The following is a 14482-nucleotide window of genomic DNA, read 5'->3' as shown; positions in this document are numbered from 1 at the left end:
ACGATTGGACATAAAGTGTCAAATTGTAATTTATTTTTAACATTTTATTTATTAGTGGTACAATGTTAGAAAATTTTTTATAAATAATTTATAATTCCATGTTTACCCTTTTATACTTTGTAATTATTTATTTATTGTCTTAATGTATATTATTTACTAGCCATTGATTAATTTCATCTAATGGTTTAAAATAGTTCTCGACAAATATTTAGTTCTCATAATAACCTAACTCTCTCTCTCTCTCTATATATATATATATATATATATATTTATATATGAGAACCATTTGAATTGGAAGAACCATGATAACCTTTTAATTAAAACTTAGTGTTCATATGTGAATAGTCTATGTAAACAAATTTATGCATATATGAACATGTCAAGTTATAACTAATATTACATATGGTCATATATGAATGATTTTCAAATGAACCTTACCCTATATATATATATATATATAGGTAAAAGTTATTTTAGGATCACTTCTTGTTTTAGAACCAATTTGTAACTTACAAACCACCATCATCGTCTCCGACCACCACCATGATTTTCCGGCGACGGAGACCCTTGGAAAATCATTTTTAAGTTAACTTACACATGTGTAAGTTATATACAACTTACACATGTGTAAGTTAACTGAAACATGATTTCCGGTGACGGAGGTGGTCGACGGAGCTGAAGGACCATGTTTTTGGTTGGAGATGATCATGGTGGTGGTGGTCGGTAATGATGATTATGATGTGGTCCTAAAATAAGGGGTGGTCCTAAAATAACCCACCCTATATATATATATTGTTATAAAATTTAATTTTTTTGAAATTTAATAGGTCCTGTTATTCAATACTTTACTTATTATCAGATATATTGTAATATGATAATATGTGTGTGCATATTATATTTTTTTAATTAGTTGAATATCATTAATAGAGATGTTGGCTGGCTTGCTTAATCGTTGGAAGGAATGTGAATGGGTTATTGATTATGTAAAATAATATAGAGTTAGTTACAGAAATCGTCCCTGTCGTGGTACCCAACTTGCAGGTTTCATCCCTACCTTTCATAAATTATAGTTTTCATCCAAAATAGTTTGTTCCGTCAACACTTTTAGTCCTACCCTTAAACGTCCGTTTATAACCATGTCACATGATCCGCACGTGATGGTTATATTCGTAATTTGGCTTAATAATACCCAATAACACCCCCAGTGCATCATACTCATGTTGGAAGACCAAAGAAAAAAAAAAGGAAGAGATCATTCTATGAGGAAAGCATGGTTAAGACATCTGCCAGTAATGGTAGGAAACTGAAGACTCTTACTTGCTCTCTCTGTGGTAATCTGGGCCATAATTTAAGAGGTTTTAAAGGTCAGGGAGGTGGTGCTGACAGTGCAAAGAGCTCAAGAATGGGGGCTACTCAGAGTCAACCAACCCAAGGTCAAGGAGGTGTTGGTGCAGGCAGCTCAAGAATGGGGGCAAGTAAGAGTCAACCATCTCAAAGTCAACTCTGGCTGCTAGATTGTCTCCAGATCAAGCATTTAGAGCTTCATCCAAGAAGAAAAACTAAACTAGTAGTACAAGGATGCATGTCAAATTGGCAATTTGTGAATTTGACAACTATGATGGTTTGTATAATATTAGGATGTTTATATATGCTTTTGTTGTCAATTGGCAGTGTGTCAATTTGACAAAATAACTTGGATTTGCGTAATATTAGGATTGATGTTTATGTATGATTTATTAAACAATGTTTCATTTATGGATAATGCTTTTGATGTCAATTTGGTAATGGTTTCAATTTAGGCAGTGTTGTTATGCATGTTTTTATGTCAATATATTTGTGACCTGTTTTTGGTAATTTGACTTTATATAGTCAAACACTTGCAAAATGACTGATTTCTGCTACAATATTCCATAAACAATTTCAAAAGCATTTCTGCTTGAATAAACTTGAATACTACAAAACAATTTCACAGCTTCTACTACATTTCTGCTTGAATTAACAATTTCTACTAACGAAACAATTCTTGCTTGAATAAACTTGAATACTACAATTAGATCAACAACTTCTACTATATTTCCATAAACTTGAATACTACAATTACATTAACCAACTGATTTCTTATCCATTGATAAGTAGAAACAACAGCAAAAATACAACAACAATTGACAAAAAAAAAAAAAAAAAAAATTCCTTAATCGACTATTTACTTTATTCTTCATTCTCTAGTGCGTTCTTAGACCTTAAAAGCCCTGGAATAATGTCCATAGATCAATCACACATAACTCGATCATACCACCCAATAAACCTAGTGCAACGCGATTCCCTTTTAGGGCAACTATAAAACCTCTTTCCAGGGTTTTGTGGTGTCCAAGATGTTCGTATCACAATAAGCGAACCACAGCTACAATGGACCTTTTTCATTGCCCTAGATCTTATTTGAAGAACAGATGAGGGAGAAAGAGTGAGAGAAAGTAAGAGAGAGAGTGAAAATAAGGTTTTTTTTTATTTTAATCGGGATATATATTGGGTATTATTAAGCCAAATTACGAAAATAACCATCACGTGCGGATCACGTGACATGGTTATAAACGGACTTTTAAAGGTAGGACTAAAAGTGTTGACGGAGCAAACTATTTTGGACGAAAATTGTAATTTATGAAAGGTAGGGATGAAACCTGCAAGCTGGGTATCATGACAGGGACGATTTTTGTAATTAACTCAATAATATATTAATGAGAATTAATGATCATCTTAGGTTTGAAATGCTTTCAATTATACCTCCTAAGGTATGTGTATTTGATGAAGTCTATAAATAAGCCAATGCACCAAATTTTTTCAAACCACAACCTTGCAATTTTCTATAGCATCCCGGTCTTGAAAAAGCATAAAGACTTGTAAAAAGCATATTTGCTTTTTAGTATATATATAATATAATTTCTTAAGATCCACATAATCGAGGCAAAAGTGATTACCTTCGTCATCTTCGTAATCCTAATTCTCAATTCTGTTGTAGCAACAAGTGTTTCAACTATAAAAGTAGGAGACCAACTCAACCTCAACTCTCAACTTGTTTCCCCTGGTAACAAATTTACCTTAGGATTCTTCAATCTCTCCACAAACAACAACAATTATTTAGGAATCTGGTACACCAATAATGATGATAAAACCCAGATAGTATGGGTAGCCAACCGGTCTACACTGATCATATCAAACTCTATCATCCTCATGATTGATCCAGACACTGGAAATTTGATCATTTCATCTGGAGGATCAACCCTTGTAAATATTTCAGATAATCAATCTGGTCCTGGTCCCAACCTGACCGCAACTCTTGAAGACACTGGTAATTTCCAGCTGAAGAACGATAACCGGATTATCTGGGAGAGTTTTGATTATCCGACTAACTTACTTTTACCAGGCATGAAACTTGGGTCAGACCTTAGAACAGGCAAGACTTGGAACTTAACTTCTTGGTTGAGTGATGACATCCCTGATTCGGGTGCTTTTACTTTGAGCTGGGAACCCAATGGTGAAAACTCTCAGAGATTTATGGTTCGACGACGAGGACAGCCATATAGGACTAGTGGCGTACTCTTATAAATTTAGTGATACTGAACTGAATGTGGATTTTGCCCTTGGTACTACTGAGGTCTCATATGATTATAATTCAAGCATAAGCATTAGTGATTGTATGGTGCGATGCTGGAATGATTGTGGCTGTTTGGGGTTTACCACATTGAATAGCAATGGAACTGGATGTACTATGTGGACCGGACCCGAATCAATCAGTAACTTTTCAGTCAATCCTACAGGGAGTTCTGGTAGCAAGTTCGTGCTTTTTTCCCCATCTAAAGGTAAACACTCATGACTAATGTAATTAATTGCATTAATGATTAACCTTTCTAGATGGCTTAAATGTCAACTATATTGAATATGAATTTAGGTGTAACACACAAAAAGTGTAAGATATACTGTAACAGTGGACATTATACATAGGAAATGCTAAAAACTGGATTTGGGCACCCATTGTTGCTGCCATTTTTGTAGCTTTCTTCTGTCTCGGTCTATTGTGGTATCGTAAAAGGAGAAATCTTCGACAAGAAGGTATGTCACTTTTTGATATTATACATGTCAATTGTATTAAAGTTAATTTATTGCTATTTCATAACTTAGTATAAGCCATATTTGATTGTAGTGGAGAGACAAAACAGAGATGATGAATATTTTCTTGAGCTAATGGCTTCAGAAAGCTTCAGGGGTACAAGTAATCTCGAAAGCAATGGCAGAAAAGGAAGTGAGTTGCTAGTATTCAGCTTTGCTTCTATAGTTGCAGCAACAGATAACTTCTTGAGTGAAAATAAGCTTGGAGAAGGTGGTTTCGGACCTGTTTATAAGGTACGTGTTATGTTCATATGGGTCATCCTCTTACACTGTTGGTAGTGTTACTTCCCAAATTTAACTAAAAGAGATAAATGGTGTTATTGAAAACAGGGAAAACTTAGTGATGAACGAGAAGTTGCAATTAAAAGGCTTTCAAGAACATCAGGACAAGGGCTTGTGGAATTTAAGAATGAACTCATACTTATTGCCAAACTTCAACATACAAATCTTGTTCGGGTTCTAGGTTGTTGCATTTGTGGGGAGGAAAAGCTGTTAATTTATGAGTATATGCCCAACAAGAGTTTAGATTTCTTTCTTTTTGGTAAGAAAAGTTATCAAACTACATATATGTTTATGATGATTTTAATATATAGTTAAAAATTGCACGTTTTCTCTATGTGAGTTGCTTGCTAATATGATAAAACAAATGATACCAGAAAGGGGCTGCTAAACTGGCCAAGACGATGGTACATCATCGAAGGAATTGCCCAAGGCTTGATTTACCTGCATAAATACTCAAGAATGCAAGTTATTCATAGAGATCTTAAGGCCAGTAATGTTTTGTTAGATGAACACATGAAGCCCAAGATATCTGATTTTGGTATGGCAAGAATTTTCAAGCCAAATGAGACAGAAGCAATGACCAACACTTTTTGGAATGTCCAATCAATGGAAGTAGCCTTTCAATTTATATTTTACTCTTATAAATATCTTTTAGACTTGAAAACTATATAATAGAAATAGTTTAGTTGGATTTTTTGGAGAAATAGTGTATTTCTCAAACACACTTGTAGAACAGGTAAGTCAACAAACATCCTTGTAAAATCAGTACAGCCGGATTTAGGAAACCAGGACCATGACCGGGTTTGTGAAACCCGGTCATTTGCTACAGGCATGGCCCAAACCCAGGTATACTGGTTCAACAATTAAACTATCTTGTTGACTTAAGGTTTCTACAGCTTCGATTCAAAAACGCCCCATTTCTCCAAAAAAAAATCAATAAATAAGATGGGAGCCATTTTGCACACTTTCATTCAGTTGTCTATCTCAATACGAGTAATTTCTAGTTTTTCAATTACTAACTCAAAATCAAATACCTAATGCAGTGGTTACATGGCCCCTGAGTATGCTATGGAAGGGACTTTCTCAGAGAAGTCAGACGTCTTTAGCTTTGGAGTCTTAATATTGGAAATTGTGAGTGGAAGAAGAAATACCAGCTTCACTCATCTTGACAAGACAATCAATCTAATCGGATATGTAAGTCAAAATTTAAATAAAAAAATTTCAGCCGATATATTAGAGCTACTAACTTGTTTTATGTGGTTTAGGCATGGGAACTTTGGGAAAAAGGTGATGCACTGGAATTAGAGGATGCAACATTAGCCGGAACCTGTGTTGTGCACCAACTATTGAGAAGTATTCATGTTGCACTCCTTTGTGTACAAGAAAACGCATCGGACAGACCATTGATGTCAAATGTGATATCTATGCTAAGTACTGACACGATGTTGTTACCTGCTCCAAAGCGGCCAGCATTCCTCTTTGGCGGAACTGTATCCAAGTCAACATTAATAGAAAAGAAGCCAGAGGACTACTCTGTAAACAATATAACCATTACAGAAATGAAGACTCGATAGCCTACATATATAATGATATATCATCACCAATTTGTTATAATGATATCATCAATAGTTGTAAAAACTATAGGTACACAATCTTGAATGATAGTGTACCACCCGAACGCTATGATAGTCACGTAAGCATAAGCATTCTCCGGACCCCGCCCGTCCGGACACTACAAGAATAAGATAACCTAGTACAATTACGAATGTACTTCATCTGATATAAGCCAGAGTTAAAGTGCAACCTAGAGGGAGGGAGGGAGGGGGGGGGGGGGGGGGGGTTGTAAAAACTTTGATAAATTTCCAATTTTAAGTTACTAGTTGTATACTTCTTTTAATTCGAACAACAAAACAATTAACACTTGTTACGAGTATTAACCAAGCCAATGCTTATGGAGCAAATGTAATACTCCCTCCGTCTCAATTTAAATGTCACGTTGACTAACATTAATTGACCGTAAATAACTTTATTTGTACTATATAGTAGTTGATGAAACTTATATGAACGAGAAGTACATTAAAAACTCAATCCATTCATATATTTTATATCAAGTGTTACATGACATAAACAAAGTTATTTACGGTCAAAGTTAGTCAACGTGACATTTAAATTGGGACGGAGGGAGTAACAATTAAACAATGCAAATAAGGAAATAGGTATCACCACATGTAATCCATGATATATAGTGGTTGGGGCCGGATGTTAACGAATTCGTCTTAATCCACTCCTTGATTCACTAATCAAGAATTTGTAGACTATGATCTTCAAACCCGGTGGAGAATCCGAATACACAAAAACTCTTGACTTCAAGAATTATCAACACCTCTAACCAATAGAGGATAAGGAAAGTCGCCACCTCTAACCACTAGAGGATGAAGACTAATACAACCTCTAACCAATAGAGGATAAGATATCACCACCTCTAACCAATAGAGGATAAAGAATCACTACCTCTAACCAACAGAGGATAAAGAAAGTCACCATCTCTAACCACTAGAGGATAAAGACTAATTCAAGTGTAACTTTCAACTTAAATTTGTTCATGTATATGATACCTATAGGTTTAAAAATGACCCGATAGAATCACTCATTAATGACGTATGTCTTTTAAAGATCTTTGTTGATTAGCTTTGGGAATTTTTAACATGTCACACATTTAAGATTTTGGTGAAAGAAAATGCACATTTTTAGTATAGTCACCAATTTGTGATTTTTAAAATCAATGTGTGATTTGTAATTTTTTAGTCCTTTAGCAATTCTGAAGTTGTATCACCCTTTCACAAGTTGATGATTCTAGTTCTCAATTTGTTCACATGTTAGCATATAGTGTATGATTTTTGCAACTATATAAACTTCCTTAAATTTATTTTCAAGTTTAGAATCTGCTAGAACTTCACAATTTCGACATATCCAAACACTTAAAAAACTCAAAGTGATTTTCGCTTGTTTGCATTTTAAAATTTGATGATCTTTGAAGTTCTAGATTTTCATAAGATATTAAAGTTTAATTAACTTATCTAAAAAATCATAAAGGTCATATAAGTTTTGAGCATAACATGTTTCCAAATAAGTTTCATATAATCATATATAATAGCATTAATTTCAACAATTTAAGTTCAAGATGACTTAGCTTGCTTTGCTTGGTACGTGCTTTAGTCAAATACTTATAAGATTTCATCACCATGTGAGCAATCATCATTGATTTTTCATTCATGTTTTTTGAACATGGATTGCTACACATACCTACAATTCACAACAAGTATACTATCCTTTTGGTATCCATCTTTTCATGGGTCCTGGATTGTTAGCATTATAGACTCCTATTTTAACCCATCTTTGTACTATTCTTTTGTGAACACGGTTTCTTGATTGATTATAGTGAAGAGTACTTTGTTTTCGTTTTGAAGGATCAAATTTAAATTTATTTGAAGTTTGATAGCATTTGTTTGAGATTCTGATCTTTTCAAACATCTTAGGTGAGTAGCTACCAACCTTATACCTTGGGATTACTTGGTTTGATTTACGCAAAGATTTTGTTCCAAGGTCAGGGGCGGCCAGACGCACGGACGGAGGATCCGTCCTTGAGTCCATCCTCCACACAGTTTTGCTTCTACAGTTTTTGCCTCTTGTTGCTTAACAAACACAGTGGGTCTTGTCTCACTAGTTGATGTTTGATTTGTAAACCTATGATTAAGTTCTTGAAGCATGCAATCAATCACGGCTTTGAATATATCAATCTCATAATGATGCTGGATTGTTAACTTATGTGCTACACGACGAGGTCGACATGACAAAATTACATAAATAATGAGAGCTTATAGTTATTTATTCATTCATGTTTGGAATCTTAATGTTGTACTTGTGAGTTGTGACAGAATATAGATACTTCTTTGTCCAATTGTTCCCAGCCATCATTTCTCATAGTTTCTAGCCTTTCTTTTGCAATTTGAACCAATTTAATAGCATTTACTATATCTACATCTTTTCTTTGCAACCTTAGACACAACTCATTTGTAACTTTGAGAACACTCTTCATCAAGATCGAAGTAAACGCAAAATCAAAAGACAATAACCAAGTCAATAGTCTTTTTGCTTTCCCCTTATGATCACTACTTACAACATCTTCAAGAATAATCTCAAGTACTTCAAGAATAGAAGGGAACAAAATACCGATGTTTACCAATATTTTGCGATGAGAGCTCGGTATCTGTTGCCCTTTGAAGAGTAAATTCTTGGATTTTGCCTTTACCACTTTCACTTTCATTAGTGTCTATTGCATCTACAATTTCTTAGCGTGTTTTTCACAAAGTATATCTCTACGCTTACAAGTGTTAGATAATCGAAAGATATATTGAAACGAATTGAACAAACAAACTTATACACTTCTACACAATTGTCCCCTATACTAATATCTTATTTACAATTACAATATTTGACCCTTAAACTAATATTTAGCCATTCAACAACAGGAACCTCCAACCACATTTACTAAGCTACCAATCATAACAAGCAACATCTGGATCATTTTTAGCTACAACAATAAGGACTAATTGAAGTTTGTGCAAAGCAATGAGCATAATATGCCGAACTATTATCATTCAAAATTAAACTCTTTAGACCAATGAACTTGCCTCGCATATTGCTAGCTCCGTCATAGGCTTGCCCACGAATTTGAGACATGCTAAGCTTATGTCTTCCAAGTATCGACTCAATTGCTTCTTTCATGGACATCAATGTCGTATAAGGGACATGTACAAACCCAAGAAATCTTTCAGTTATATGACCTGCAATTAAAGAGTTAATAAAAATCATTAAGGACTTAAGGTTAGTTCAAAGGATAACATATCCAATTATATAGCATGTAAGGCTGTAACTACATAACCTTTAATTTCTTGTTGACATATGGGATAACAATTGCCATTTGTTCTTTTAATTACAGAAGCATCACGACATTCGTCAACGAGAATTGAATAATAATCACCCGCGATATCATCAACAATAGCCTTGCTAGTTTCAAAAGCACAAGCTGCTGCTATAACTTTTTTATGCCTAAAAAAAGGCCGCACAACCTCATATATACATAAAGTAAAGGTCGAATTCATTTTGTGCATACTAATATAACTTTTTTAGGCATAATTAGTTAAAATATGACGCACTTACCCCTTATTATTATAAACTGTTTTAACATTTGATGAATGTTTAATGGATTTTGACTCTTTTTTTTTTGTTCTCCTATATATAATCCAGCAACCCTATATGAGTACGATGCCAAGTTCAATGGTGCAGCTTGATACGCCTCTCTACTGCACGATAATTTCATACATTGCCAACTTTTCCTTTTCTAGGTTACTTTCTTGTGTTATTGGGGTGCATTTTTGCTTTACATGTAAAATGATTCCTAGGTTGCTCTTCTGGCCTCAACAGAACATGTCTAATTAATGTTTATGAATATATATATATATATATACGAATTTCAATTTATATGAAGTCAAATATTTTGAATGATTATGTTTCGATTATTTTTTACACTAAAATTCAAATTTGTGTTTAGTTGTGATGTAATTTTATTAATATCCTCGTGTAAAGTCCGTGTCGTGGTAAGTTTGGTTGCTATTAATTTCTCTTTTCGAGGGGGTATTTTGGAGAAAACATATGTAAGTGTTTATGACTTACAACGGTCCCTCACGCTATTGCCATCTCTCTCGCTCGCTCGGTTCTCTTTTTGGTCCGCATTTAATTAGTTGTTTGGGCCGTTTCATCGTTTGTTTGGATGAGACTTGCCCATTGACATTTTTGTGGATTCTGGCAGGCTTAGAGGTGTTTTCAAATCATGTCCGTCATAATGAGGATGGGTTTAGACCGGCCAGACTTGCTAGTTGGAGGTGTGAATTGGTAGAAGGATGTTAAAAATGAGTTGATTGAATCCTGAAAAGTGATTTATGGGCCAAACTATAGCGAGTTGATATTGTGGGTTGATTCATAGAGATATACAATGGTTAGCCTTATGGAGTAGTGATTGATTGTATAGGTTCCTCTAAAAGAGAGTGGTATATATTATGAATTCACGTTAGCGAGGCCAAGGTGAGTACCTATGTATATAGGTGTCATATTGTCGGGTTAATATGGTTTGGAAACAAACTATGTTAACGCATTTAAGCTTTGGGTTTTGAAACCTTTCGATGTCCGATCCCGGCATTCAAGACTTGAAACCTTCACTTCAATCATCTACGTTATATTATAACATATATACGAGTATTATTTTTAAAATCTTTTAAGGTTAAGTCATAAACATATAGATAACTTTTTATTAAAAAAAACATACTATTTTAACTTTATTGTGTAACAATTGAATTCGCCTTCTAAGTCGTTGCTTGTTGAGACGATTATGTATATTGTGTGGCTGTCGATTTGAAAGTTTGTCAATGAAGAAATCTTCCATTCCGTTATAAAACCCAGTAATATAGCATAAGTTTATAATATAGCATAGTTTTATTTCTGAAATGTGTGAATTACCTGCAGATATCGAAAGTTTTGCATACATTGTCTTAACTATGTTCGCGCTAAAGAGCTCACTCAAATTAAATCTCTTCATGAGAAACTTTTATCACTCAAAAATATGGAGAGAAAATGTCAATCAGGCCTATCATTAGTGGAAATTAAATATCTATGATCATCCCAAATATACTTACGACAGTGTTTGAACTTGAAACTCATGTGAAGAAACATGTCTTATCATTAGAACATTTTTTTAACGTGGTAGTTACAAATAATAGGGGCGGAGCCACTAAAGTGGTAGTTCGGGCTACGGGTTCGTTAAATTTATGCAGTTCAGTTTTTCAGAAAAGAATGTAATTTTTATTGGTGTCACAGGTCAAATAAATATTGAATACCGGTTAGCGTAACTAGTTTTAAACTTTTGAAATATATTTCTATCAATAAAACTTATAACGATGTATCATTACAACAAAATGATAAATAAAATTACTAAATGTGTCAAAAATTCTTAAATTCCATTAAAAATAGTCAAATCCTTAAAAAATTGCTAAAATTCATAACAATTTAGTCATTAGCGTTACTTAATGCAGATAGAAGGCTAGTAGAAAAAAAATTGTACCATGGATCACTTTCGATTCTGGTTCCACCACTGATAATAACTATGCTATTCACTTTGAACTACACTCATTTAATGTGTCTTTTGTTCTCAACTACCCATTCTCAATTAATGCATTCACCAAACCATTCTCTATTTATTTGAAGTTATACTCATACAACATTATCACCATTTACCAACAATATACTCATTCAATTTCATATCTACCCACCAATGTACTCTTTACATTTCTTTCTATTGCAACCATGAATTTCCATTATAGAATTGTTCTATTTTAGCTTTTTTTTTTCTATTGCAATCATGAATTTCTATTATAGAATTGTTCTATTTTAGCTTTTATTTATTTTATTTATATGTTCAAAAGACATCCATGGAGTTTGCTTCTTACAACACTTATCAAAGAAAATAATGGTTACAAGTCATCACAAAAATACAAATCATATTGTTAGATAGGGGTGAGTATGAGTCGTTTTGGGTCAGTTTTTGGCTAAAACCGAAACCCGAACCGATCCATTCGGTTTTCAGAAAATCAAAACCATTGGATTCGGTTTTTGTTCGATTCGGTTTTTCGGTTCGGGTTGGATCGGTTTCGGTTTTTAAAAGAATTTTTTTTACTTTTTTGTTTATGATGTTATATATTTAATTTTTAATTGTTAACAAAAAAACTGTGATATAGAAACTACTCGTAAAATATAGATATGCTTTTTACTAACTAATTATATTTTTTATATAACTTTTATAAAATGAATTGATTTTATTGTACGTTTTCATTTAAAACATACAATTTATATAAATTTGTACACTAAAAAGACAAAAATTTTAAATATATTAACATATTTACAAATTATAAGTAATAAATAGAAATGTGATATGATATAAATACAAAATAAATTAAAATATAATGAGTTCGGTTCGGTTCGACTCGGTTTTTGATCAGTTTTTTGGCATATGAAACCGAAACTCGAACCGATCCGTTTGATTTTTGAAAAACAAAAACCAAACCAATGGATTTTGGTCGGTTTTCGGTTTTTTCGGTTCGTTTTTTTTCGTTTTTTGGTTTTCCGGTTCGGTTTTTGTTCACCCCTATTATTAGATATGGTGTTTTCAAAATTAAAATTATAATGTACTATTCTGTCGGGTAAAATCTTATTTCTTCTCTTATTTAGGTGTAATTGGAATTTGATATTGTGTAATCTCATGACTTAGACTATGTCAATTGGAATGCTAATATTCATGTAAAAAAAAATGAATCTAACACTTGTTATCAATTATATCTCATATCTCTTTCAAGCAAAAATTAAACTTCAAACTGATTCATTGATATAATTCCTTCTTTTGTTTTGGTAAAATAGAAACAAAAGCTATTGGAAGTACAAGTTTTTAAATGTTTAAATCACCTCTTCTCTAAACTTATTTTTGAAGGATCTTCGTTTTATTCTAATTTCTAAAAAGTTTTAAGAGTTTTCTTCCTATACATATTTTTACTCCCTAATTTAACTAACTTAAGTTAGTTTGATAATTTTAGGAATGATAAGGTCAATGTGAAAACCAAAACTTGAGAAAAACCGTGAAACTATTAGTGTTTTTTTTTTTGGTGTAGTTTTTAATTTCTCATTTTAAAATTTTTTTTCTTTTACTTTTTTTTTATTTCTTTTAAAGGAAACCCATTCCAAAAAAATATTTTTTTAAAAAATTGTAAAAAATCTATATGAGTTACATGTTAAAAACGTATGTATACGGTACGGGCGTTGCCCTTATCCGTTCTAAAAGGGTTGTCACCAGATGCATATGCAAATTATGGATTTGATGGGCGGCAATCCAAGAGATGATGACGGTTGGATACGGTACGGGCATAACCATTAACTCCAAGGGTTAAGCCCTTAAAGATGGTTTTTTTAGTGATTCTCACGACTCTCACCATTATTTTGGTTATCACTTGATCACTTCACTGTGTATATATATATATATATATCCTAATTCGTATCTTATACTTAGAAAAAAAAGGTAAATGGGTGGGAACCTTCTGGTCCCATGTACTATTTTGATACTCAGAGCGCATACTGCATAAAACTCATATCCGGTAAGTCATCATTCTCACACATGGGATCACAAGATATAGTTTTCCACTTGCCTTTGACAAGTTTTAAACCTGTGACCTCTAGCCTTCATCTGTGGGCCCAAGTGGCCCATGATGGCGGTACCACTTGGTTTCACCCCATTGGTGTATCTTATACTTAGAAAAACACATTTTTCTACAACTAAAGTCACTAATTGTAGTTGTGTATTATCATGAAATTACTTCTTTATTAATATTATTAAGATAGTTCACACAATAAGGTGACAACTTAACATGTATAGTGTGCAAAACTTTGACTCAAAAGTTATAACAAAAAAATAGGTTAAATGAATACTGCCAATGAGGTTTATAAGTGGAAACCTCTCGATCAATACGTTCATAGAATCATAGTGGCTTCTAGTTGACGTATGAATAAATTGGTTATATTCGGTCTGTAATGAGGTCTAAATTTAGAAATTAGCTCTAAAAAAAAAAAGAAAGAGGTGATTTTTCTACTACTCGTTTGGCTTTCCCTACTAGTATACTACCAACATTTTAATACTCCGTATGCCATTTTTGTCCCTGTTAATAATTTTTATTTATAACCCATCAATTTTTCATTTGCTATTTCATGAGTCCCAAAACCGTTTTAAACCTCTTTCTCTATCCTAGTGTCAGCAGCACTGAAACATTCACAAATAACAAATTTCAAATTAAAGATATGATCACTATTGCAATTGAAAAATATTATACTCGTTTTGGATTGAAAATAAATGTTAAATCAAAAACTGTTGATAGAAAAGATACATAGC

General features: G+C 33.0%; 1 protein-coding gene and 1 pseudogene across 1 annotated transcript; one reads left to right on the top strand and one right to left on the bottom strand.

Moving 5' to 3' along the window:
* Positions 1–1270: 1270 nt before the first annotated feature.
* LOC122604543 lies at positions 1271–6225 on the top strand (annotated as a pseudogene).
* A 2125-nt stretch (positions 6226–8350) lies between these two features.
* Positions 8351–9605, bottom strand: LOC122604542. The gene is made up of 3 exons (XM_043777427.1): positions 9386–9605; positions 9135–9287; positions 8351–8646 (listed from the first exon to the last, which is right to left on the bottom strand). The coding sequence occupies exons 1-3, from the start codon at positions 9603–9605 to the stop codon at positions 8351–8353; spliced, it is 669 nt and encodes a 222-aa protein (XP_043633362.1).
* Positions 9606–14482: the final 4877 nt, after the last annotated feature.

This window comes from Erigeron canadensis, chromosome 6 (genome assembly GCF_010389155.1).
Source record: "Erigeron canadensis isolate Cc75 chromosome 6, C_canadensis_v1, whole genome shotgun sequence".
Taxonomy (NCBI): Eukaryota; Viridiplantae; Streptophyta; class Magnoliopsida; order Asterales; family Asteraceae; genus Erigeron; species Erigeron canadensis.
The sequence above is the reverse complement of the archived record's forward strand: the minus strand, read 5'-3'. Positions and strand labels throughout refer to the sequence as shown.